Raw genomic sequence first — 25,514 nt, forward strand, 5'->3', positions numbered from 1 at the left:
TGTCTTGATCCTGTCTTTATTCTGAAGACAGATACAAAGATGAACAAAGACGCCAGCTCTAAGCTGATTCGTGTACAGCCTTATGGAGAAGCCAAGTCAAGGAGCAGGTACTCTGTAACAGGGTTAAGTGCTCCGCGGGGTCAAGTGCTCTGGGACTGCAAAGAAAGGGGGAGTTGAGAAACGGCTCAGAGGTTTCCCATGTAGCAGAAAACACAGATCCTAACATCTTTTTCTTCCCCACTTTCATCTAAATAGTACTGCTCATAGATGCACTTGTGTTTAGCTGACATCTAATCTGAGAAAGTTTTAACCAGCCAGTTACGGAGCATAAAACACCCTTGAACACAGACAAGTGTCCAGGTACCTGCTCTTTGTTCACCTTCCTCACACCCAGAGGGGGAAGGATGGGAAAACTGAGGCAGTGACGGACCCATTGGACTGGATGGTCTGAGGAGCCCCAGGACTCAGGGTTAATTCTGACCTTCAGACACATGTCTCCACCTCTCAGCTTTGCTTAATTGGGTTACAGGAATTAGTCTTGAGAACAGAGAAAAGGCAAGAAACCACATTCTCCTCACTCTTAAGCCTCTAAAGAAGAGGTCAAGTGAGGTCGCCCCTGCTTGACCTGGTGAGGATGGCCAAGCAAGGAAAATGGCTTCTTGGGAGACATGATAAGGCAGGCCAGCATGAAACAGGCATGAAATGACAGTGAAAGTCAGACCAGAGACAGCGGGAGGACAGGATGCCCCAACATGGTGCTTGGCACATGGGAGCCACCTGCTAATTAATTATAGATTGCATGAATGAGTCCCAGAGGTCAGGGGACCCTCATTTTAAGAGAAATGAATTACAACCGTAATGAGAAACCATCTTTCACCTATAGGAAAGGCAAAGATCAGAAGTCTCAGTAAGAGTCTGTGTTAGTGAGAGTGTAGGAAACACACCCTCCAAGGCCCTGCTGATGCAGCCTTAAATAGGTAGCTTCGGTGCCACGCAATTTAGCAGTTATTGATCAGCGTTACAAGTGTGTGTAGTTTGCAGGCAAGTGATCTCATCTCTGGGAATTTATCCTGCAGATGCGCACATGTGCAAACTGACCAATGTACAGTGTATTTATTTGCAGCTTTGCTTGTAATGGTACAACATAGAGAATAATAGGGATCTGGTAAAATCAATTATGGTTTTTCCATTCAGTTAAATACAGGTATTATGAATTATGATGAGGACTGATCTGCTAGATAAATTACCCCCAGAAGCCACAGGAAGAATATTGTGCATGGTATGGTACCATTTGTGTGAGCGGTAAAACACAACACGTGTGGGGCACCTGGTGGCTCAGTCGGTTAAGCGTCCGACTTCGGCTCAGGTCAGGATCCTGCGGTTCGTGGGTTTGAGCCCCGCATCAGGCTCTGTGCTGAGAGCTCAGAGCCTAGAGTCTGTTTCAGATTCTGTGTCTCCCTCTCTCTCAGCCCCTCCCCGGCTCGTATTCTGTCTCTCTCTGTCTCAAAAATAAATAAACATTAAAAAAATTAAAAACAACAACAACACGTGCGTGTTTGTATGCTATCACTTGTGTGGGAAGAAAAGTAGTACATATGTTTATATAAGCACAGAATATCTCTAGAAAGAAACTAGAAAACTTCTTGGGTTTGTACCTCAAGATGATGAACTGGGCTAACTGGGGAGCAGACATTTTGTATACTCATTTGTACCTTTAAAATTTTGTGCTATGTACGGCTAGTACCTACTAAAAACAGTTTTTTATTACAAAGTAAAAAGAAAAGAACAGTCAGGGAAGCTTCTGGTTGTTTCCTCCAGCAGGGGCTCCCAGGGCAGCCCATCCCTGTGTGCTGGTCTACAGCACCCCCTGCTGCTGTCTGTGAGCATGCACTGTGCGGAGAAGGTGTGGGGGTGACAGGGCAAAGGGAGTTTTTGAGGGAACACAGGGGTCTCTTTAAAAAAAGAGAGAGGAAAGGATAGCGTACAGTATTGGAGCTGGAGGAGACTCAGAAAGGACAGTGGCATCAGGAGGGGTGCTGAGAATGAGTGGTCCTGGGTTTGAGTCCTGCCTCTGCCCTCACCGCCTGTGTGCCCTTGGACACATGACCCTCTTAATAAGTCTCAGCTCTTACCCCATAAACTGCTCTGATAATATCTACCTCTAGGGTTGTTCTGAAGAGCAAATAGGGGACAGAGTGTGAACAGTGCTTTAGAATTGAAAAGAGCTATAAAAATCTAGGGGATTATTTTTTAACTAGCCTCTCTCACTTTATGAGGAAATAAGAGGTAGCATAGTGCAGTGGTTAAGACCAGGACTCTGCAGCCAGAACTGAAGCCCAGTTTCACCACCCACTGGCTTGGAGGATCTAGAGCAAATTACTCAATTTGGAGACCTCTATTTTTTGTCTGTGAAATAGATTAATAATAACATTCTCAGGGTACCTGGGTGGCTCAGTCGGTTAAGCATCTCACTTGGGCTCAGGCAGTGATCTCACAGTTGGTGAGTTCGGTCCCCGCTTTGGGCTCTCTGCTGACAGCACAACACCCACTTTGGATCTTCTGTCTCCCTCTCTCTGTGCTCCTCACCTGCTCTCTCTCTCAAAAATAAATAAACATTTAAAAAAAATAACATTCTTCTGCACAGCAAAGGAAACAACCCACAAAACTAATAGGCAACCAACGGAATGGGAAAAGATAGATGCAAATGACATATCAGATAAAGGGTTAATATCCAGAATCTATAAGGAACTCACCAAACTACACACCCGAAAAACAAACAACCCAGTGAAGAAATGGGCAGAAGATATGAACAGACACTTCTCCAAAGAGGACATCCAGATGGCCAACAGACACATGAAACGATGCTCAGCATCCCTCCTCATCAGGGAAATACAAATCAAAACCACACTGAGATACCACCTCACGCCAGTCAGAGTGGCTAAAATGAGCAAATCAGAGAACTCTAGATGCTGGCGAGGATGTGGAGAAACGGGCACCCTCCTACACTGTTGGTGGGAATGTAAACTGGTACAGCCCCTCTGGAAAACAGTGTGGAGGTTCCTCAGGAAACTAACAATAGAACTCCCCTATGACCCAGCAATAGCACTGCTAGGAATTTACCCAAGGGATACAGAAATGCTGATGCATAGGAGCACATGTACCCCAATGTTCATAGCAGCACTCTCCACAATAGCTAAAACATGGAAAGAGCCTAAGTGTCCATCAACAGATGAATGGATCAAGAAGATGTGGTTTATCTATACCATGGAATACTACATGGCAATGAGAAACAATGAAATCTGGCCATGTGTAGCAACATGGATGGACCTTGAGGGTGTTATGCTGAGCGAAATAAGTCAGGCAGAGAAGGACAAATATCATATGTTTGCACGTATAGGAGGATTAGGAGGAACTTAACTGAGGAACAAGGGGGAGAGGAAGGGGGGAAATGGTGGGGGAAAGGGAGAGAGGCAAACCAATGCTGACAAAAACTGAGGACTGATGGATGTGGGGGGGAGGGGGGATGGCCATGGAGGAGGACACTTGTGGGGATGAGCACTGGGTGTTATGTGGAAACTAATTTGACAATAAACTATTTGTAAAAAAAAATAAATATAAACTTTAAGAAATTAAAAAAAAAATAACATTCTTGTGGGGCTGTTGTGAGGATTAAGTGAGTAAATACAGGTAAAGCAGTTCCTATAGTACCTGGCACACATTAAGTGCTAAGTAAGCATCTGCTATTACTGACTTCTCCTAATGGATACAATGCTATGTCCCTTTTGTAGGTGCTTGGTAAGTGTGAGCGGGTCTTGCCATTTTATATGTGAAGAAATTGAGGCAAGGAGAGGGGATTACCTTGTTCAAGCCACCCAACTAATGAGTAGTGATAATTCTCCGTCTAAAGAACCTTGGACAGGGGCGCCTGGGTGGCTCAGTTGGTTAAGTGTCCAACTTCGGCTCAGGTCATGATCTCACAGCTCGCGTGTTTGAGCCCTGCGTCAGGCTCTGTGCTGACAGCTAGCTCAGAGCCTGGAGCCTGCTTCAGATTCTGTGTCTCCCTCTCTCTCTGATCCTCCCCTGCTCACACTGTCTCTCTCTCTCTCAGAAATAAACAAACAACATATGTCCTTACATGCCAGACCAGGGTAGCATGAATCCATGGACTGAATAGTACTGGAATCTGTATGTACAGTATAACTCACCAGTTCCTTAATCCATAATGATATTTGGCTATATAATACCATGTACAAGGAAAATTCACTAAAATCAAGACTATGCTAAACTTCAAAGTGATAAGAAAGTTAAGCTTGAGAATTCAAGATTCTTTATTTATGCAAACTGAGTTTTTTCAAAGATTCATTTCCCTATCTGCCTATATTTTAATTTTTGCATTAAAAAAAATCATAAACAAACCTGTATGTACCTATAAGACAGTTTTATGCCTTTAAAAAATGTAAAAAGGCAGGCTAACATTTTTTTAGTAGTCTTAACGCAATTTTAAGGCTATAAATTAAGTTGAAGCATGAAAAGTTTAAATAAACTTAAATAATCTTTAAACAATGAAAAAAAAAGAAATAAACAGAACATTTAAAAAAATAAAGAAAGAAAGAACCTTGGACATCCCCTGGACAGAAGTCCTCTAGTTCAGAGGGCATTCCCAGGTGAGGGTGAGTTTCTTAATCCCTGAAACCAGAAGTAAAATTGGACTGGATGGGGGATGGGAGAAGGGAGGGCCATGAGGAAGAGAAGCTTTCGTGGGGGAAGGATATGGAGAACAGGGCTTTGGGAAGGCAAGAGGTGGGCCGGGTCAGGGTCTATGAGAATTATAGAGAATTATAGCAACGAGATGTAGCACGAATAGGAAACTGAATGCAAAATGGGGGTACAGGACACTGGGAGGGCTTTAGTGGAGAGGCTCAAGGACAGGGGATTTTCAGCCAAGTTGTTGGTAGGAGGAAGTGAGAACATGATAATGACCATCCTTGCTGTGAATAAATACTTCTGGAGACAGGCAATATGGTGTGGTGGGAAGCTCACTAACAAGTATTTATCAATCATCTGTGATGTGCCAGGCTATCAACCAAACACAGAGAGTTAACAGACTGCTCTCTGCTACCTGGGTGCCTGGAGGCAGATTACTACACCTCTGAGCCTCTGTTTTCCCAGCAGACATAGTAATACTTGCCTGGTGGGATTCTCATGGAAGATGAAGTTAGATAACAATGAATCTGAAAACAGGGCCTGCTACCCTGTGGGCACTTGCAAACGTGGAGTTGAGCATCTCTGTGTACAGCACTGAGTAAGTCAGGTGCTGTGGAGGGGACAAGAAGCCTGAGATGGAAATCTTGCGGCCAGAGGGCTTGGAGTCTAGTTGGAGAAACGGGACACATGAGAGATTTAAAAACAAAACCAAACGGAGATGAGCAGCTGAACAGTTTGAGGAATGAGCACCCACTAGGGGCTGGGCTGCCGAAGGAGGCTCCCTGAAGACGTTCCCTGAAGACATGTGAGTGAGATGTTCTGGGATCCAACGGAGTTGAGAAGAAAGAAGTGCGGCCCAGGGTGAGGGGGTGGGCAGAGTAACGGTGCAGAGGTGCAGGATGAGAAAGCACCGGACGGCACAAGTGCTGACTGAGTGTCCGCACTGGGGTCAGTCACCATGCCAGGGGCTCTCCCTGACTTCATCTTACTGGATCCTCACTGCGACTTGTGAGGTGCTCAGCTCTCTCCCCATTTGATACATGAGAAATGTTGAGATCAAGGAGGTCAAGTAACTCACTAATGGTCACACTTCATAAATAGACAGACAAATCAAAATTCAAACCCAGAACTCTGGCCACAAAATCCACAGAAAGGGGACTGAAGTTAGCAACATGAGGTGAAGGAAATTCATGTTTTACTCCCACTCCTTCACTCATTCAACTAATACTTAGTGAGTGTTTACTGTGTGTGAGGCATTATGCTAAGTGCTGGCTGGGCTACTGTGAACGGAACAGATCCCTGCCCCAATGAGACTTTATGGCTTGGAAGCCTGGCAGCTTTTAAATAAATTCACAGCTGAAGAAGTGCTATGAAGGAAACAAAATGAGAGGGTGCTATGAGAGAACAAGGCAGGCCCTAAACAGGCTGGGGAGTCAGCCTCTCTGAGTAAGTCACATTTAAGCTGAAGCCTGAAGAATGAGTAGCACTGGTTTATGAGTGTGGGAGGGAGACAGAGTCCCGAGCAAGAGGGGCGTTCCAAGTAAAAGTAATAGGACAGATGAAGGCCCAAAGGAAGAAATTAGAGATCATGTGGAGGAGCTCTGCGAAGGGAGAGGGTGCCGAGGTGAGGCTGGGGAGTGGCACAGGCCACACTGCACAGATCCATGGACACCACGTTAAGAACTTTGGACTTGATCCTCAGTGCAATGAGGAACCAGTGACTGGTTTAAGTGACGTGACTCACTTAATGTCTGAGAAAGATCATTCTGGAATGCTGTGTGGGACAGGACTGAAGTGGCTAAGAGCGGAAGCAGCAGCAGCAAATTGCAGTCGCCTCAGAAGAAGCCCAGCGACAGCTTGGACAGAGGTGGAAGTGTGTCTCAGGAGTAGAGAGGTGAGGTCTTGAGGACAAACTCCATATGAGGAGGGTAAGGAGAGTTTTTGTCAAGTTCACCAGGAGGTCTGGAAGTGCCATTTTGGAGATGGAGGGGGAACAGATTTGGAGCAGCAGGGGGTAGACCAGGAGTTTATAGTACTGTGGGCAAAGGGAAGGTGGGAATACAATTTGAGAATATTCAATGCTGTTATAAAAGATAAATAAGTTGGTAGTTTGTAAAGCATGAGCGAAACATTTTAAGATGTTTTATTTTTTTATTTTTTTTATTTTTTTTAAACCTTTAGGTTTCTTTTTTTTTTTTAATTTTTTTTTTTTTAATGTTTTATTTATTTCTAGGAGAGAGAGAGACAGCGTGACCAGGGGAGGGTAGAGAGAGAGACGGAGTCACAGACTGAAACAGGCTCCAGGTTCTGAGCTGGCAGCCAGCACAGAGCCCGACGCGGGGCTCGAACCCACAAACCGCGAGATCATGACCCAAGCGAAAGTCGGACGCTTAACCGACTAAGCCACCCAGGCGCCCCTATTTTAAGATGTTTTAAGTATAGGTGGGTAGCTAGTAAGTGACAGGTTTGTTAGACATAGGCAGAGGTCAAGTAGAGCATGTATGGTAGGACTAAGAGAAGCCTAATACTCACGAGGCACCTGCGTCTTAAATAGTCATGCACACTAAAGCATAAAAGTTACTAAATAGGACATCCTAAACATGCATAAGATACATTAGGCACTAAATATACCAAAGGCAATAATATTCAAGATAGACTATATGTACATGGGGACTCGATATTCATAAGGTGTTTTTTTGCTTTGTTTTGTTTTGTTTTTAAGTAGGCTTCACGCCCAACACGGAACCCAATGCAGAGGCAGAACTCACAACTCTGAGATCAAGACCTGAGCTGAAATCAAGAGTCAGATGCTTAACTGTCTGAGTCACCCAGGTGCCTTTCAGACACCTTGACATTGAAACATTCCACTTCTGCAAGGCAGAGAGGGTCATTGTGGGGGAAGTTTAACTAATTGATCCAAATGTACAACATGGCTTGATATGCCTTTGCTCCTCTCTGTGCCACTGTGGACAGCTCGGGAGAAGAATCATCCTGGTTCTATTTTCCCCCAAGCCACGCACTGGATCCGGGAGAGTTGGGAGGACTCAGGAGCTTTGCTGCACTCAAGGCAACTGGTCTGCAAGTCTCTGCTGCTGATTTGCTATTGTGGAGAACACACAGGCCATGTGAGATGGGCAATGTCCTGTACCCACAGCCGAGTAAGGACATCATGTGGCTGTGGGGATGATCATGAAGGCAAAGTACCTGGCAAATAGCTGTCTCACATCCATGTCAGTTTGGGGTTTAGGCATAGGGAATGTAAGATGAGAGTGTGGCAGGGAAGAGTTATCCCAGAAATGGAGTAGTGACAAGTCTCCATGGTAGAAAGGGTCAGAGTTAGGGGTAGGCAGGGAAGGCAGCTGAGTAAGTTGTGGGGACAAAAACTCATACCTTGAGTAGAAAGTAAAGGATGAAATGAACAACCCACAGGTTAAACAAGCAAGAGATTAAATCTAGGGGTCCTAGGGCAGAAAGGAAAAAACAGGTAGGATAATGTGGGTAGGTAGACCAAGCAAGTATAGTCTGAGAAATCAGGTGTCAGGGAGCAGGAATCCAGACTGGGAAACTGAGAAGCAACAGGTGAGGCACCAGGCAGAGAGCTGAACCTTAAGGGTCAAGAAGCTCCCCAGACAGAAAAGAGCAGCAAAAATGCAGCCAAAACCATTGTAAGTCAAGGGAGTCTCAACTAGAGCCAGACCCATTTCAAGCTATGGGTTTCTTATAACTTGATAATGGTTTTTCATTATCATCCTAGCTTTTGCCTGACCAGCGATGTTTCTGAGGCTTACAGAAATAACCATGAACATGGTCCTACTATTTATCCCTATACTGGTCTGAGTCCAACAATCACTTAGTCATTCCTCTGGCAATGAAAGCAGCTTGCAGGTCTCCCAGGGTAAGAAGGCAAGGAGGAGGGTGGGGAAGAGACATTTGGAGCCCCTCAGGTCTGGGGCTTAGTGCCGATGACTAGTTCTAATTCCTTGTTATCAAAAGCTTGAGATCTGAGAGACATCTCCATGCAGGCTAGACACCTGGAGGTTTTAAAGAAGGCCGACGAGGATTTTGTAGGAGCCAATTCTTCCCCACTTTACCAATCAGTCACCAGCCACCTCTGCGTTCCCGGAGAACAGAAGAAAAATGGGTGCAAAGTGACCCATTTGACAATGTTTTCAAAGTGTTCCTCAGTCAGTTCATTATCATTTACTCTTTTGTCAAACCACTAGAGTGTGAGAACCAAAAGCTGAGGGTGAGCTCCAGCTCAGCCTTAGCTGAGTGGTTTCAGGCAAATTACCTTGTCTCTCTGGGCCTCATTTTGCTTGTCTGGAAAATGAGGACATAGGAATTAATGATTCCTAAGTTTCCTTCCAGCATTAAGGGTTTTTAGCCCCCATGCTCCACACATACCCCCACTCCCAGAGCATACTCATACTCAGGACGGGGAACTGGATCCTGTTATTACTAATTGAATGTATGTCACCTAAGAATCCAGGCTGAGAAAGGGTCATCTAATAAAAATACACTTATTGATATTAGTTCTTATCTAACATCCTCTTGAAGGGGTCTTTTTAAAATTTATGTATTTTTAAAATATTGTAGGTTCAAATGAATAAGATCATTTATTTATTATTTTTAAATGTTTATTTATTATTTGGAGAGAGAGACACACACAGAGTGGGAGTGGGGCAGGGGCAGAGAGAGAGGGAGACATAGTACCGGAAGCAGGCTCCAGGCTCTGAGCTATCAGCACAGAGCCCAGTGAGGAGCTCCAACCCAAGGACTGTGAGATCATGACCTGAACTGAAGTCGGCTGCTTAAACAAGTGAGCCATCCAGGTGCCCCCTTTAAAATTTTTTTTAATGTTTATTTCTTTCTTTTGAGAGAGACAACAGGGGAAGGGCAGAGAGAGAGAGGAAGAGAGAGAGAATCCTAAGCAGGCTCTGCACTGTCAGCGCAGAGCCCAACACGGGGCTTGATCTCACAAATTGAGACCATGACCTGAGCGGAGATCAAGAGTCCGGACACTTAATTGACCGAGCCACCCAGGCACCCTGAAAGAGAAGTCTCATAGCCATTTTAAAAACTGTCAGTCCACTTAACCTAATTTGTTCATTATCATCACTGATTATCTCTCTAAAGTCTTTATTATGCATCTAAATGATGATGATGGCTTAATAGTTTATACAGCACGTTGGAACCATGTCACAAAACCACACAAGGAGGTGGGAAAGGTACCATCATTAAGTAACTCCTTGCTTTTTTTTTTCAAACAGATGAAGAAATTTACCAGGACCAACTGATCATTTTGTCCAGTCACAAAGGTTGCAAGAGCTTCCAAGTGGCAATGCTGTATCCTGAATCCAGGCCTGTCACTTCCATATGCAGGGCATCTGTCCCCTGAGAACCCAGGTCCAGAACTACACATCCCAGAGGTGGTTGTCTTTCCGCAGCTGATGTGCCCAACTTCTTCAAATTTGCTGAAAGACTCCCACCCCACCCTGCTATTCTTAGGCACCCACCTGGTCTTTGTCCCATATAGTTTCCTTTCTACTTTCTCCTCTGCGGGAAAGCCAATCCTATGTTTCTGATTCGTTTACACCAAATTTCTCCAAAGTGCTCTCTGACATCCCCGAGCTTCATACATTTTTCCAGAAGAAAAGAGGGAGATGCTACATGTGGGATGACTGCGAAGAGACGAAACTCCCAGGCACCTGCCGGGATTCTCCCCTTTAGGAAAATGTCTCCCATTCCTATGGTGCTTGCTGTGACTGGCTTTGACCCCACATACCAGCTCTAGCTCCAGCCAGGGTGACAGTTTTAACATCTGGGCCAGCATGGGACTCTGTCCTGAACACAGAACACAATAAAGGGAGAAATGAACTTGTTCCTTGATAGTTTGGCTAGGGCATGAAGTAAGGTTGTGAGACAAGCAATGATTCTTTGGTGCTTCCTAACTGTTTAATCATATACCTCAGCAAGAGAGCTTAGACATTCCTTCAAGACAAACTGGGCTATAACAATGAATGTAAAAACATTAATTGGGATAATGTGATGGGTAGCCCTTGATGGAGAGACAATATGGACACAATGAAGCATGGTAAAAGGTGCTGTGTAGGACCCAAACCTAGGTTCAAAGCGTGGATCTAACATTGAGCCTAGGGACTTTAGGCAAATTATTTAATCTCAGAGAATATCATCAGAAAACCTCCACCCTAGAAGATTGTTGTAAGAATTTTTCAGGGATTCTGGGCGCCTGGGTGGCTCAGTTGGTTGAGCATCCGACTTCAGCTCACGTCATGATCTCACGGCTTGGCTGTGGGTTCAAGACCCACATTGGGCTCTGTGCTGACAGCTTGGAGCCTGGAGCCTGCTTTGGATTCTGTGTCTCCCTCTCTCTGTGCCCAAGCACAGGAAGTAAAACGCTGTATGTTGAATTCCCTCTTAATTCCCATTTAAATCATGCTCTAAACTCCTGACACCTCACTAAGTCCAATATGGAAGTTTTGATAATAATCAATCAACAATATTTTAATGAGACCATGACTGTGTAAAGCCAGTGCCAGATGCTAGGAGGGTGGACTGGAGGAAAAAAAAAAAGTAGCAGGTTTACAAGGTGGTTTAGGAGACATAACACAAGTCACAGATGCTTAAGAAAAATCACAGAGCAATTTAGCAGTAGATTAAATGAATCCAAGCTGAGTCTTGGGCTACTGTGGATGCGGAGGTAAACTTGGGGGTACAGAGGCGGCTGAGGAATGGCCTCAATCAGGAAAGGCTTCTCGGGCACCTGGGTGGCTCAGTCGTTAAGTATCTGACTTCAGCTCAGGCCATCTCGCAGTTGCTGAGTTTTAGTCCCACATTGGGTTGGCACAAGCCCCGCTTTGGGTAAAAAACATAAGCCCCACTTTGGATGAGCCCTGCTTCTCTCTCTCTCTCCCTCTCTTTCTCCCTGCGCCTTGCTCACTTGTGCCCCCCGCCCCCTCACACACACACACACAAAAGTAATAATAAAATAAATGAAAGGAAAGGCTTCTTTATAATTCTGAACTTGGCCTTGGATTTTTAAGCTTCTTTAATACATGGTAGATCTGAAGCCTGGGATTTTTTGTTTTCATTTACATCCATGTTAGTTAGCATATAGTGCAATAATGATTCCAAGAGTAGAATCCAGTGACTTGAAGCCTAGGATTTTATAATAAAAGTTCAGTTTTTTGTGTTAAAAATCCATGTGTTGGGAGGGGGGGTTGGGAAAAAACTTTCATGAGTATAAAGTTTCCTTTTTAGGATAATTAAAATGTTTTGGAACCAGATGGAAGCAATGGTTGTGCAACAACGTGAATGTACCAAATGCTCCTGAATTGTGAACTTTAAAATGTTTAGCTTGGGGCACCTAGGTGGTTCAGTTGGTTAAGCATCCAACTCTTGATCTCAGCTCAGGTTTTGATCTCAGGGTCTTGAGATCAAGCCCTGCGTTGGGCTCCATGCTAGGTGTTAAACCTACTTTAAAAAAAAAAAAAAGGTTAATTTTATGTTATTCACTTCAATTTAAAAACATGTGGAGGGGAACCTGCATGGCTCAGTCGGTTGAGTGTCTAACTCTTGATTTCAGCTTAGGTCATGATCCCAGGGTCATGGGATCAAGCCTTGCATTGGGGCTCTCTCTTTCCATCTGCCCCTCTTCCCTGCTTGCTCTCTCTCTCTAAAACAAAAAATTAAAATAAAAAAACCTGGGGTATCTGGGTGACTTCAGTCGGTTAAGTGTCCAACTTCGGCTCAGGTCATGATCTCATAGTTTGTGAGTTTGAGCCCCGTGTCAGGCTCTGTGCTGACAGCTCAGAGCCTGGAGCCTGCTTCAGATTCTGTGTCTCCCTCTCCCTCTGCCTCTCTGCTGCTCATACTCTATCTCTGTCTCTCAAAAATGAATAAATGTTAAAATAAAAAAAAATAAAGGAGTAGTCCTATCAGATATTAGAAAATATCTTTAAGCTACAGAAATTAAAACGTTGTGTTATTGATACAGGTAGATGACAGATCAAGGGAACACAATGGAGTCTAAAAGTAGACTCAAGTGTTTGGAAAATTAGTATACACTAAATTAATTACACAGTTAAAATCAGTGGTGGTAAGATTGTTCAATAAAGACTGTTGGAAGAAGTGGCTAACTATTTGGGGAAAAAAATAAAGTTAGACCCATACCCTTCCCTGCTCATACTCATTATCTCTCAAAATAAAAAAATAAATAAACAAATAAAATACTTTGATAATGTCTCATGATATATTGTTGCTTGAAAATAGTGAGTTGCAGAATCATATTATACTGTGGTATAACCTCATTTTTGTAAAAAATAAAAAACCATATTGTTTACTTTTGTTTGTATCAAATAAAAAAGTCTGGAGTGGAGTGCCTGGGTGGCTCAGTTGGTTAAGTGTCTAACTCTTGATTTTGGCTCAGGTCATGATCTCATGGTCATGGGATCAAGCCTTAAGTCGGGTTCTGCGCTGGGTGTGGAGCCTACTTAGGATTTTCTCTTTTCCTCTCCCTCTGCCTCTCCCCAGCTCACACACGTGACTGCTCTCTCTCTCTCTCAAAGAAAAGTCTGGAAGGATACATACCAAACTATTAATAGTAGATATTCTTAGAAGGGAGTGGAGAAATTAGGGGGAAGAAAATTACATTTTATTTTGCATATTTCTATAGTGCATATTTCTGTAGTGTTTTAAAATGCTTTAAACCAAGCATATATTACTTTTATAATCAAATAAAACACATTTGAGGATTAATTACAAATTATAGAACATTTGCATAAGGGGATATTTCAAAGGAATATATATCATATTATATGCTATTATATAATGTATAATGTATACATAATATATACTACAAATGTGCATGTGTGTATACATATAAAATCTTCTAAGTCTACATATAGAAAGATCTCCATAAAATATTGTCTGGTGAAAATGGCAGGTGCGCATCACAATGTATCCCTATGTCTTTTATAATAAAAAAAGCAAGGTAATAGCCAGAAGCCCCAAAGGGTAGAAATTTTTTATAACCATCCTAAATGTAATAAAATACACACACACAAAGATGTACATGAATGTGGTAGTGCATGAATTTATCTTAACTATCAGGATTGAACCTAAAACTAAAGATCTTTTTCTTTGTTTGTTTGCTTTTTAATTTATTTCTGAGAGAGAGAGAGACAGCGTGAGCAGGTGAGGGTCAGAGAGAGAGGGAGACACAGAATCCGAAGCAGGCTCCAGGCTCTGAGCTGTCAGCACAGAGCCCGATGCGGGGCGCGAACACATGAACCGTGAAATTATGACCTGAGCCGAAGTTGGACACTTAACCAACCGAGCCACCCAGGCGCCCCAAAACTAAAGATCTTTGGGCACCATTTTATGGAGATATTATTTACCACTACCATATTAAATTATGCCCCATTGTTTCTATTTGTGCTGTGGGGACAAAAATTAGTATGACATGTGCTTCCCATTACACTCATGCATGAGTATATGCATATATATGGAGGAGAGAGACTGAAGGCTTTGACAGTATGATGGGATTTCTAGGGGCTTTTTCTTTTTTCTTTAACCTATTCTATATTGTTTAACCTCTCTACAAGCAGTTGTTATCCTTGCAAAGTGAAAAAAAAATACTTAAGAAAGAAGTGAAAATTAACATAAAATGTATGTATTTTTTTTAGTTGAGTTTTTTTAGTCACTGCTCCCAGCATGACGAATTCCTGAAAGTGCTTTCTAATAGTGCACTGGCCAGAGACTATGTCAAAGTCATGACCCATGCAACACCCCTTCCCTCAATGTGTGACATTTTCTTAAAGCCAAAAAGAAAGCTCAAACAACAAAAGTAAATAATCAAGATGGGGTGTATGAGGCTGGGAGTACCGGGTAAACAGAAACAGTTGAACTCTCCAGGCAGGGTTTGATCTTAATATCCAGTGAGGTGACCTGCAAGCCACATCACCACAATCCCCTTAGCCCTTGAAGATCATCTAGCATTTCTGACTAGTACAGATTATAGTCTTCCACCGGAGTTTATCAGATGGAATCCTCCTTTCTCCTAAATTACAAAAATGCAGTAACCATACAGATGACCAGACAAAACCAGATCACACAAGTCCCCTCTAACTACTGTTTATTCAAGGATTTTATCTATACAATCACAAAAACAGCTCCATGATTGGTAGAACTTACTGAACTCACAAAAACAAAGTTAGGTAAGGACATCGATAAAAATATCAACACAACTCATTAAAAAGTGGAAAAGTTTCAGGGACGATGAAGGAGAGTACAACCATGGGGAGGAGAAGAGAGAATGTTCTCCTTAAAAAATATCTCCTTTTATGCTTGTGCATAAAAAAGTGGAAAATTTCAATACCAGTGACTTGGTCTAGCCTATATAATACCAAATAACTGACCTTGTTTTTCAGTTCTAGATGACCAATGTTTTATAAATGTCCCTTTCTCCAACAGGCACTCCTTTAAGGAAACATGAGTTCTAGAGCCAGCCCTGGCACCACCAGCTCTGTGATTTGTGCTTCTCTGAACCTCATCTGGGACATCTGAGGATTGGGTCAAATGATCCCCAAGAGCACTTCCAGATTTTAAAAATTCTATGGTTCTATTAACTTGAGTTTTTCTACATTCTAAACCAGAACAGTTTAGAGTTGGAAGGAATGTTACAGGGTGATTTATCAGACCCTTTATTTTACAGATGAGAAAAGGGAAGCTCAGAGAAGGTAAAGGCCAGAAATCTGGAGATCATCTGGAGAAAAGCTGGAATAAAACACTAGGCCAGTTGATCCCCCAGCTTATTTTCCAATAGAAACCCTCTGACAGATTTCCCTCTTGTGCCCCATATTTAAGATGAGGTAGACAGGAAAAGCCAGATTTGTGTAGGGTTTACCTAGGTGAAACGGTTCCTGCCCCTTCCCACTCCAGCCTAGGGTCTAAACTCAACTCAGCTATTGGATCTAAAGACAACAGACTACTAGCGGCGAGAGTTCTTAAATGAATAGAGATGCAAGACCCTTCCCTAACTTTAACAATGAAGTATGGTTGAAATCGGGAGGAATACCTTTTAATTATTGATTATTCACATCACTACAATGTTCAGGGAGTATGCAACAAACTAGCTCATATTAGAAAGTTAAATAGTCCAGGTATAATCAGTAGAGCAAGGAAAAAAAGGAATGAAGGACCTATGGGTGGGGCTGGGGGAAGAGAGGAGAGACAGAAAGAGAGTGAGAAGGAGAGAGAGAGGTGAGAAAGAGAGAGTGAGCAACTTCAGACTGGTGCCAATCTACTCAGGAATGATGATATTTTTATGGGTGGAAGGAGTAGGTTAAAGAGCGAAAGCCAGGAAGAGCACTGTTGCCAAGAACTGTTATCAATTAACATTCTGGAAACCACAGCCATACTTCTCTTCTTTGGGGATTCTATAAAATGAGACCATAAAGATTCATTGAGCCAACAAGACTTTGGTTGCATATTGGTGGGGGTGGTAGGGAATAAAGATCAAGAGGCTCACAAAGGATCCAGACGTCTGCTTCACTGAAGTGGAAAAAATCACCATAATAATTTCCACAATATATCTGGCAGAAGAAGATGCTGCAGAAGCCAAGTGCACTGGCTGAGAGTAGGCATAAGCTGCACAGAGAGAGTGAGAGTTTTAATTCAAGAGGTGTTGCTGAGTTATTAAAGAAAGGGGCCAGCCCTAAATCATAGGCTTACCTCTCAATTTGATGGAGCTATCAATCCGAAGTTCTCTCGTCCTTAAGAAGCAAGGCCCTGCATTTGGAGAAAGAAGCTATTGAACATCATCTCTCTGCTCCTTTTTGCTTGGTCCATAGTTCCTTGTGCAGTTCTGGAAGGCAAGAACATTATTGGCCTACCTCTTTGTAGCTTAAATTATGCATAGATCAAATCTTGCAGCCCCAAAACACCACTGAGATTTGGGTCGTAGGGCCTAAAAGCTAAACAAAGGTTGGGAACAAAGAATAGGGGCAAGTTAAAAGTAGGGTCCTCTCCTGGACAGTATGTAGAAGCTGACAGTTTAGAACAGGGCTTAGCAAGTATTTTCTAGAAAGCACCAGATAGTAAATACTTTAGACTTGTAGGCAATAGGGTTCTTGCCACAGCTAGTTTTCTTCCACTATAGAGGAAGAGCAACCACAGACAATACAAATATAAATGAATGTACCCACACTCCCATAAAACTTTATTTATGGACAATAAAACTTAAATTTCATTTAATTTTCACATGTCATGGAATATCATTCTTTTGTAAAATTTACTTTCAATCATTTAAAAAATTTTTTTAAATGTTTTTTTATTTCTGAGAGAGAGCGTGAGCAGGGAAGGGTCAGAGAGAGAGGGAGACACAGAATCTGAAGACAGGCTCCAGGCTCCGAGCTGGCTGTCAGCACAGAGCCCGACGCGGGGCTCGAACCCACGAACCGTGAGATCATGACCTGAACCGAAGTCGGACGCTCAACCAACTGAGCCACTCAGGCACCCCCATTTAAAAATTTAAAACCATTCTTGGGGCACCTGGGTGGCTCAGTCGGTTGGGCGCCTGACTTTGGCTCAGGTCATGATCTCACGGTTTGTGGGTTTGAGCCCCGCGTCGGGCTCTGTGCTGACAGCTAGCTCAGAGCCTGGAGCCTGCTTCAGATTCTGTGTGTGTGTCTCTCTCTCTGACCCACCCCTGCTCACGCTGTGTGTATCTCTCTCTCTCTCAGAAATAAATCTAAAAAAAAACATTAAAAAAAAATTTAAACCATTCTTAACTCATGGGCCATAGAAACACAGGCAGTAGGCCAGATGTAGCCCACAGGTTGTAGTTTGCAGACTTATGGTCTAGAATAATACAATGAGAGCTACAAATGGAACTCAGAATTTTCTAGTAAACCTATGTCAAAGCTAAAAAGAAACAGGTGAAATTAATTTTTGAAAAAATTTTTAATGTTTATTTTTGAGAGACAGACAGAGCACAAGTAGGGGAGGGGCAGAGAGAGAGACACCCACATAGATTCCGAAGCAGGTTCCAGGCTCTGAGCTGTCAGCACAGAGCCCTATGTGGGGCTCGAACTCACAAACCAATGAGACCATGACCTGAGCTGAAGTCAGAAGCTTAACTGACTGGACCACCCAGGCACCCCCAGGTGAAATTAATTTTAATAATATATTTTATTTCACCCAATATATCCAAAGTATTTTAATTTCAAGGTTGTCAATATAAAAATTACCAACAAGATATCTTACTTTATCTTTTTTCACACTAAGTTCTCAAGATCTGGGGTGCATTTTACACTTACAGGACATCATAATTTATTCCAGCCATACCCCAAGAGCTCAATAGCTCCATATGCCTGGAGGTTATCATATGTTGAACAGTACAGGTCTAGAGTGGCATCTTCAAATGTTAGCTTGCATCAGAATAACTTGGAGGCTGTTAAAATACAGAGTTTTCATTCAGTAGGTTTAGGCTAGGTCCCCAAACTCCATTTTTAACAAGTTCCTAGGTGTTGTTGTCGATCTGGGGACCACGCTTTGAGAACTATTTGTCTAGAAGCTGAGCAGGGAGGAAAAGTAGAGAAGTAATGAGGAGCCAGGAATATGCACCAGCAAGAGGTAAACAAATATAAAACAATGAGATACCATTACATACCTATTAGAACGGCCCAAACTAAAAACACTGACAAACACCAAATGCTGGTGCAGATAATGGAGCACCAGGGACTCCTGCTCATCACTGGTGGGAATGCAAAATGGCACAACCACTTTGGGAGACAGTTTGGCTGTTTCTTACAAAACTAAACATACTTTTGCTCTCTAATCCAAGGATCGTGCTCCTTGATATTTACTCAAATGTGGTGAAGACATGTGTATGTGAAAAATGGCACATGGGTGTTTACGACAGCTTTAGTCATAATTGCCAGAACTTAGAAGCAACTAAAATGTCCTTCAGTAGGTGAATGTATGAATTATGCTACATCTAGACATGGAATATTTATGCAGTGCTTAAAAAGAAATGAGCTATCAAGCCATGAAAAGACATGGAGGAAACTTACATGCATATTACTGAGTGAAAGAAGCCAATCTGGAAAGGCTACGCATTATTTATTTACTTATTTATAAATCGTTTATTGTCAAGTTGGTTTCCATTAACACCCAGTGCTTATCCCCACAAGTGCCCTCCTCCATGCCCATCACCCCCTTTCCCCTCCCTCCTACCCCNGGAAAGGCTACATATTGAATAATTCTAAGTATATGACATTCTGGAAAAGGTAAAATATGGAGACGGTAAAAGCATCAGTGCTCACCAGGGGTTAGGAGGGAGGGAGGGATGAACAAGTGGAGCACAGAGGATTTTTAGGGCAGTGAAACTTTTCTATATGATCCTATAATGGTAGATACACATTACTATACATTTGTCAAAACCTACCTAATGTACAACACTAAGAATGAACCCTCACGTAAACTATGGATTTTGATTGACAGTGATGTGTCAATGTAGATTCATCGTTTGTAACAAATGTGGCCCCTCTAGTGCTGAATACTGATAATGGGGAAGGCTGTGCAAGGGTGGGGCAGGGAGTATATGGGAACTCTCTGTACTTTCAATTCAATTTTGTTGTGAACCTAAAACTGATATAAAAAAATAAAATCTATTATATATATAAAAAAAAGGTGGGGGGAGCAAGGACCAGATTCATCAGGCCAGACAAGCAGTAGGACTCCAGATTAGAGGTAAAGACCTTGAAATAGAAGTAGAGACTTACAACTGGGTTAACTTCCCATACCCTGCTCTCCAAGAGTCAAGGAAGTATCTTTTCCAGGTTTCAACTTTGTAAGTGCCCTGGGGATGGGCAGCCTGGAGAACCCTGTCTGATCAGGGGCCAGCTCAGAACCTAAGCCAGGTTTTAAAATCTCTTGCAATGGAACAGCTATCTTCAGGCCCTGACAACCTGAGAAAGATGCAGAGTCTCATTATTTAATGCAATGATTTTCTAAAACGACCCAGCTTTCAGACTGAACCTAAAGGTAGGTGCTCTCATAGTATCTTAAGACTGCTCAAATAGAAAAAGGGATAGATGAAATAATATAGAAATTTGGGCTGCTTAAAGATTGCAACAATTAAGGTGAGCTGTGAGACTCTATAAATACAGAATTTTTTTCCTACATTAAGGGTATAGAATCATCCAATTTGGAAACCACGGTTTTCATGAATAATCTTTTTTTTTCTTTTCCATGAATGTTCTTTTAACTTAATTACCCTTGGGAAGGAAGCTTACTTGTAGTGGTACATCTCCACACATAGGGCTTTGCTAGAACTATAAAAATGGACCCCTTCATAACTTCTTGAACTCTGTGGCCTAAATTAAAACTCTGGATCTTAATTTTTTTTTAAGAAGCTGTTTTCTGTTCCATTGTGTCAGAAGACCATTGTATAGTCTGGTGATCCCTCAAATTCAGGAGAAATTTAAAGGCCTGAAGGAAATTTATAAAGACATTTTTTTTTTAACTTTTTAAAATTTATTTCTAGGAGAGAGAGAGACAGCGTGAGCAGGGGAGGGTCAGAGAGAGAGGGAGTCACAGACTGAAACAGGCTCCAGGCTCCGAGCTGGCAGTCAGCACAGAGCCCGACGCGGGGCCGGAACCCACGAACCGCGAGATCATAACCCAAGCGAAAGTCGGACGCCCAACCGACTAAGCCACCCAGGTGCCCCAAGACATCTTTAAAAGATGACTCTTTCTGGTGTCACTCTTCTATGAACCTCTTCTAATTTCTGGTTCCAATCAAACACTGAGAAACAGAAACTCAGTTCTGAGGGGGGGCAGTGAAACAGAGATATTCAGAACTTTTCATTTTATAGTGAAAACCCTAGTTCAATGTCTAATTCATCAGTTTAAATATCAGATAGATGCCCATTAAAATCCATTCAAGAAATAAACAAGTTATACACAGAAAAAGATCAAAATATAAAAAGAATAGAAAGAACATTAATTCTGATCTTTGAAGGGATAGAAGAGTTTGCCATCAGAGGTGCACAATAATATTATATTTGATAGATATGAAATCAACTCAAGAACCTCCCCCCCAACCCCAAGCAGAAACATTTATTCAGCAAAGGTAAATGCATGAATGTTTCAGGGTCTCATCTCAACCTAAGTGGAAACTTACAAGTTTCCTTGGGACATAGGAGAGAGTGATCTGGAACCCCATCCAACCAGAAAGGGAAAAGCAGAAACAAGCTTACTTCCTACAAGAAGGAGAAGGAGAAGGAGGAGGAGGAGAAGGAGAAGGAGAAGGAGAAGGAGAAGGAGAAGGAGAAGAAGAAGCAGAAGCAGCAGCAGCAGCAGCAGCAGCCGCCGCCACAGCAGCAGCTACAAATATAATGCTAGAAAGCCAGAAAAACACTAATGTGAATATTTTAAAAAGGGAGTCGTTTCAAATAGCTCTAATAAGGAGCATTGTGTAAGGCTCCCGTCAACCTTTTTAAAAGAAAAAGGTAAGCCATTCAACCACCAAAAGAGGTTTTTCAGGAACAGCAGAAAAACTGCAGTTCAGGACAAGCAAACTATGGCAAACCACAGGCAAGTCTGAAGAACAAAGTGGGACAGGCCCTTCATAGAGGTAAGGAGGAAGTTGAGGGATGTTCTGAACAAAAGTTCATTGGAGGAAAATGAGAGCTGGAAGGGGGGACAGCCCCTCATTGGCTGCAGGTGAGGGGAGCTTGCTGTTGCTGGGCTGAGAGAAAATCTTCCTTCCTGCTGGACCAGGCAAGCTGGGAGGAATGGTAGTGCAAGTGTGCAAGCTAGCCCTTCGTGTATTCCCAACTCCAGTTTTGAGTTAGGTATCCTTAACACATTTTCACTCTTCCCACAACCCACTGAGGTTGAGAAACCACATATGGAAGCCCAGTTCATTTCGAAAGGTATAATAAAACAATTTAACCCCTCAAATCAGAGAAGCCCCTAAAGAATTGCATGGTTTGAATGGAGGTAGGTTTGTAGCCCATTTAAGTCGTTGGACCACTAGTCCATTAAGAAACTGGAAAAGCAATTCACTTAACACAGATGTAGGCATAAATAATAGTCCTGCAGTGATTTAATTATATACTGACTTGGAATGATATGATTGCTTTCTATGAAGAATTTAATTCAGAGTTCTCTCTTTGGCATTGAGACTGTGCCCTTGATATACTTTGAACTTTCAAAAATACGTATTTTATTTGAACTTGAAGTTTTAGTCGGGAGAATAATGAAATCCTATTTATTTATCACTCAAAACATTTCCAGGGGGCAGACTGATTTTTTTCAAAGAGACTGATTATTTTTGTTACAAAACAAAATGTTTAAGTATGTGTAAAAGTATAAAAGGGGCTTCATTAATGTAACTAAAGAGTACCACATTGTACATTGTCTCCCGAGTTATAAAACAAAAACACTTAACCTTGTATATTTTGAAGAAGTGTGCATTCAGCGCTAAGAATTTTTAAGGATAAAATAGGTTTAAATTGTTTCCAGTTATTTCAAAGAATATTCTTAAATAGCTTTTAAAAATCCAATCATAAATTCAGATTCACTTAAATATCCCCAAATAGCAAGGGAAAAAAATTAGTTTTTTACTTGAGGGCACCATCATTCTGAGATGGACCACGGTTACCAAAATGTAATCAATTTTATGACATAAAACTCTTTTATGGTTGCTCCTATATCAGAACACTCAATAAATGGAGAAAGAAGGTCACCATTTCCCCAAAACACTAAATTCAGATGAAGGCAGAGAATATATAAAACAATTATGTGGGTATTTCTCATTTTAATCTGAGGTTTGTAGATAGATATCTTTGGGTATGATTGTGAAATCCATTTCCCCCAACATACACATTAAGAATGAGACCTTCCAGAAATGGGCAGAAGATATGAACAGACACTTCTCCAAAGAGGACATCCAGATGGCCAACAGACACATGAAACGATGCTCAGCATCCCTCCTCCTCAGGGAAATACAAATCAAAACCACACTGAGATACCACCTCACNAATTAAAATTAAAAAAAGCTGGAAAAAAATAAATAAAGTTCAATATAAAAAAAAAAAGAATGAGACCTTCCAAAAAAGAAATACAAGAGCTGAAAGAAAGAACTACTTACACACGAAATACTTGCCCTGTTCTTTTTTTTTTTTAATTTTTATTTTATTTCTAGGAGAGAGAGAGAGAGACAGCGTGAGCAGGGGAGGGTCAGAGAGAGAGGGAGACACAGACTCTGAAATAGGCTCCAGGCTCTGAGCTGGCAGTCAGCACAGAGCCCGACGCGGGGCTCGAACCCATGAACCGCGAGATCATGACCTAAGCGAAAGTCGGACGCTCAACTGACTAAGCCACCCAGGCGCCCCAATACTTGCCCTGTTCTATAATCAAAGTGTTCTCTTTAATAATTGAACCTGAGTTCAATGGAATGTTAAATTTTCCTATAACCTTCATTTCTTTTTTTTAATGTTTATTTTTTAGAGAGACAGAGAATGAGCATGAGTGGGGGATGGGCAGAGAGAGAGGGAGAGAGAGGACCCCAAGTGGGCTCTATGCTCCTCAGCATGGGGGCCTGATCTCACTAACTGTGAGATCATGACCTGAGCCGAAATCAAGAGTCAGCCTAATCAACTGAGCCACCTAGGTGCCCCGTTTCTTTCCTTTTCTTTTCAACAGATCTTATTTATTTATTTAAGTTTATTAATTTATTTTGAGAGAGAGAGCATGTGGGGGAGGGGCAGAGAGAGAAGGAGAGAGAGAATCTCAAGCAGGCTCCATGATGTCAGCACAGAGCCCAAACTGGGGCGTGAACCCATGAACCGTAAGATCATGACCTGAACTGAAATCAAGAGTCAGATGCTTAATGGACTGAGCCACCCAGGCACCCCAATACCCAAAAGAATTTTTTAAAAAATCAGATACTTATACACTAATGTTCATAGCAGCATTATTCACAATAGTGAAAAAGAGAAAAATCCCAAGTGTCCATCAAACTGACAAAAGGATGGACAAGATGTGGTATACATGGACAGTGGAATATTATTCAGCTATAAAAAGGAAGTTCCGACACATGCAACAACATTGATGAACCTTGACATTTGCTAATGAAAATGAGTCACAAGGGGACAAATATTTAGGTGAGATACCTAGAAGAGGCAAAATCCTAGCGACAGAAATTAGAATTGAGGTTATCCGGGGTTGATGGGAGAGGAAATAGGGACTTACTGTTTATTGAGTACAGAAATTTCTGTTTCAGATAATGAGAATTATCTGGAAATGGACAGCAGTGATGGCTGCACATTAGGAATGTACTTAACATCACTGGATGGTACACTAGAAAATGATTAAAATGGTAAAATTTATGTATATCTTACTACAATAATGCAGATCTATAAGAGGTATCAAACTTTCTCAAAATTCTTTTGGGTACAATGCTGGAGGCAGAGGAGTATAGAATACTGTCAGTGCAAGGGGAGAATGAGCTCCACATCAGGAACTTTAAGGGCGAAGTAGGGAAAGAAATTCAATCGGTACAGCCACCTTCACCTGGTCAGCTTTTTTTTTTTTTTTTTTACTAGGAGTGCCTGGGTGACTCAGTTGGTTAAGCAGTGGACTTCACCTCAAGCATGATGTCACAGTTTGTGAGTTCAAGCCCCACATCCAGCTCTGCACTAATAGTGCGGGATTCTCTCTCTCCCCCCTCTCTGCCCGTCTTCACTCACGCACTCTCTCTCAAAATAACTAAAACTTAAGAATACATACATATATATAACTTTTTATTATTATTTTAGGGAGAGAGAGCGCGCGCGCGCACAAATGGGGGAGACGAGCAGAGGGAGAGACTCTTAAGCAGACTCCATGCTCAGCGCAGAGCCCTCTTGGGGAGTGGATCCCACCTCCCTGGGATCATAACCTGAGCCGAAATGGAGTCCCGGTCCTCAACTGAATGAGCCACCCAGGCAGCTTTCCTGGTCTGCTTTCTGAAATCAAAGCTGGGTAGAGATCTAAAATAACTATGGGGGATAATATGAGCCAATAAAACTTATCCCCCTGTACGACTTCCATTTGTTCCTGAATTAAAAAAACATCTTTCACTTTACTGACCGCTTCTCAAGTTTTTTATTTTAAATATAAACACCTGAAGGCGTTTGCAGCCTTTATGTTTCTCATCTTTAGTATTTCAACGCACACAACATTTAGCATTTCTCTGAAACTATCACATCTCCAAATGAGACTGCCCATGTAAATGGCCTGTCTGGGGCAGGTCAGAGTGAAATTTGTTCAGGAGTTACATTAACACCAAAACGCCTTCACCCCGATTGCAGCCCGGGGCCTAGAATAGAAGGCGGCTCTGCTTCGGAAGGGGCTGTCCCAACAACACCCAACTCCATACGGGTTCCTCACCTTCTGTAAACCGGAACGTCTATTATCCTCTTGGCTGCTCCAAAGGATTCTGGGAGTTAGGGGAGGGTCCAAGGGTCAAAAACGAAATGTTGGCACAAGATGCGCAGCGATAGGCTCAGGATTATCAGCCAGTTGCTGAGCGACTTGTCAAATCCTCCGACCACTTCCATGACTTCTCCCACGGGGTAGGCCCGCTCACGGTCCTACCGTCCACGCCCCGCCCCTCCGCTGCCCTATTAACCAATCATAGAGCTGTTGCTTGCCAGTCCGAGCCAATCCCCAACAGGTTTACTTTGAGCGGGAAAGATTCAGAAGCTGCAGAAGAGCGAGGTCAGCTAACGGCC

The 25,514-nt window shown here is 42.4% G+C and overlaps 1 protein-coding gene and 1 long non-coding RNA gene across 3 annotated transcripts in view; one reads left to right on the plus strand and one right to left on the minus strand.

The window, feature by feature from the left end:
* LOC144217968 (uncharacterized) lies at positions 1 to 25,337 on the minus strand. Of its 2 annotated transcripts, XR_013331011.1 has the most exons (4): positions 25,171 to 25,337; positions 16,459 to 16,591; positions 2,443 to 2,595; positions 1 to 155 (listed from the first exon to the last, which is right to left on the minus strand). It is a non-coding gene; the product is annotated as an uncharacterized LOC144217968 (long non-coding RNA). The 2 variants fall into 2 exon arrangements; XR_013331010.1 differs by lacking the exon at positions 2,443 to 2,595.
* A 1-nt stretch (position 25,338) lies between these two features.
* MEIOC (meiosis specific with coiled-coil domain) overlaps positions 25,339 to 25,514 on the plus strand; it is a 16,738-nt gene continuing 16,562 nt past the window's right edge. The window contains exons 1-2 of the mRNA XM_077747784.1: positions 25,339 to 25,355; positions 25,457 to 25,511. Coding sequence (XP_077603910.1) covers positions 25,339 to 25,355; positions 25,457 to 25,511 — 72 coding nt within the window. The remainder of the gene's footprint in view (positions 25,356 to 25,456; positions 25,512 to 25,514) is intronic.

This window comes from Crocuta crocuta, unplaced genomic scaffold, assembly GCF_008692635.1.
Source record: "Crocuta crocuta isolate KB4526 unplaced genomic scaffold, BGI_CrCroc_1.0 scaffold289, whole genome shotgun sequence".
NCBI classification, from domain to species: Eukaryota; Metazoa; Chordata; class Mammalia; order Carnivora; family Hyaenidae; genus Crocuta; species Crocuta crocuta.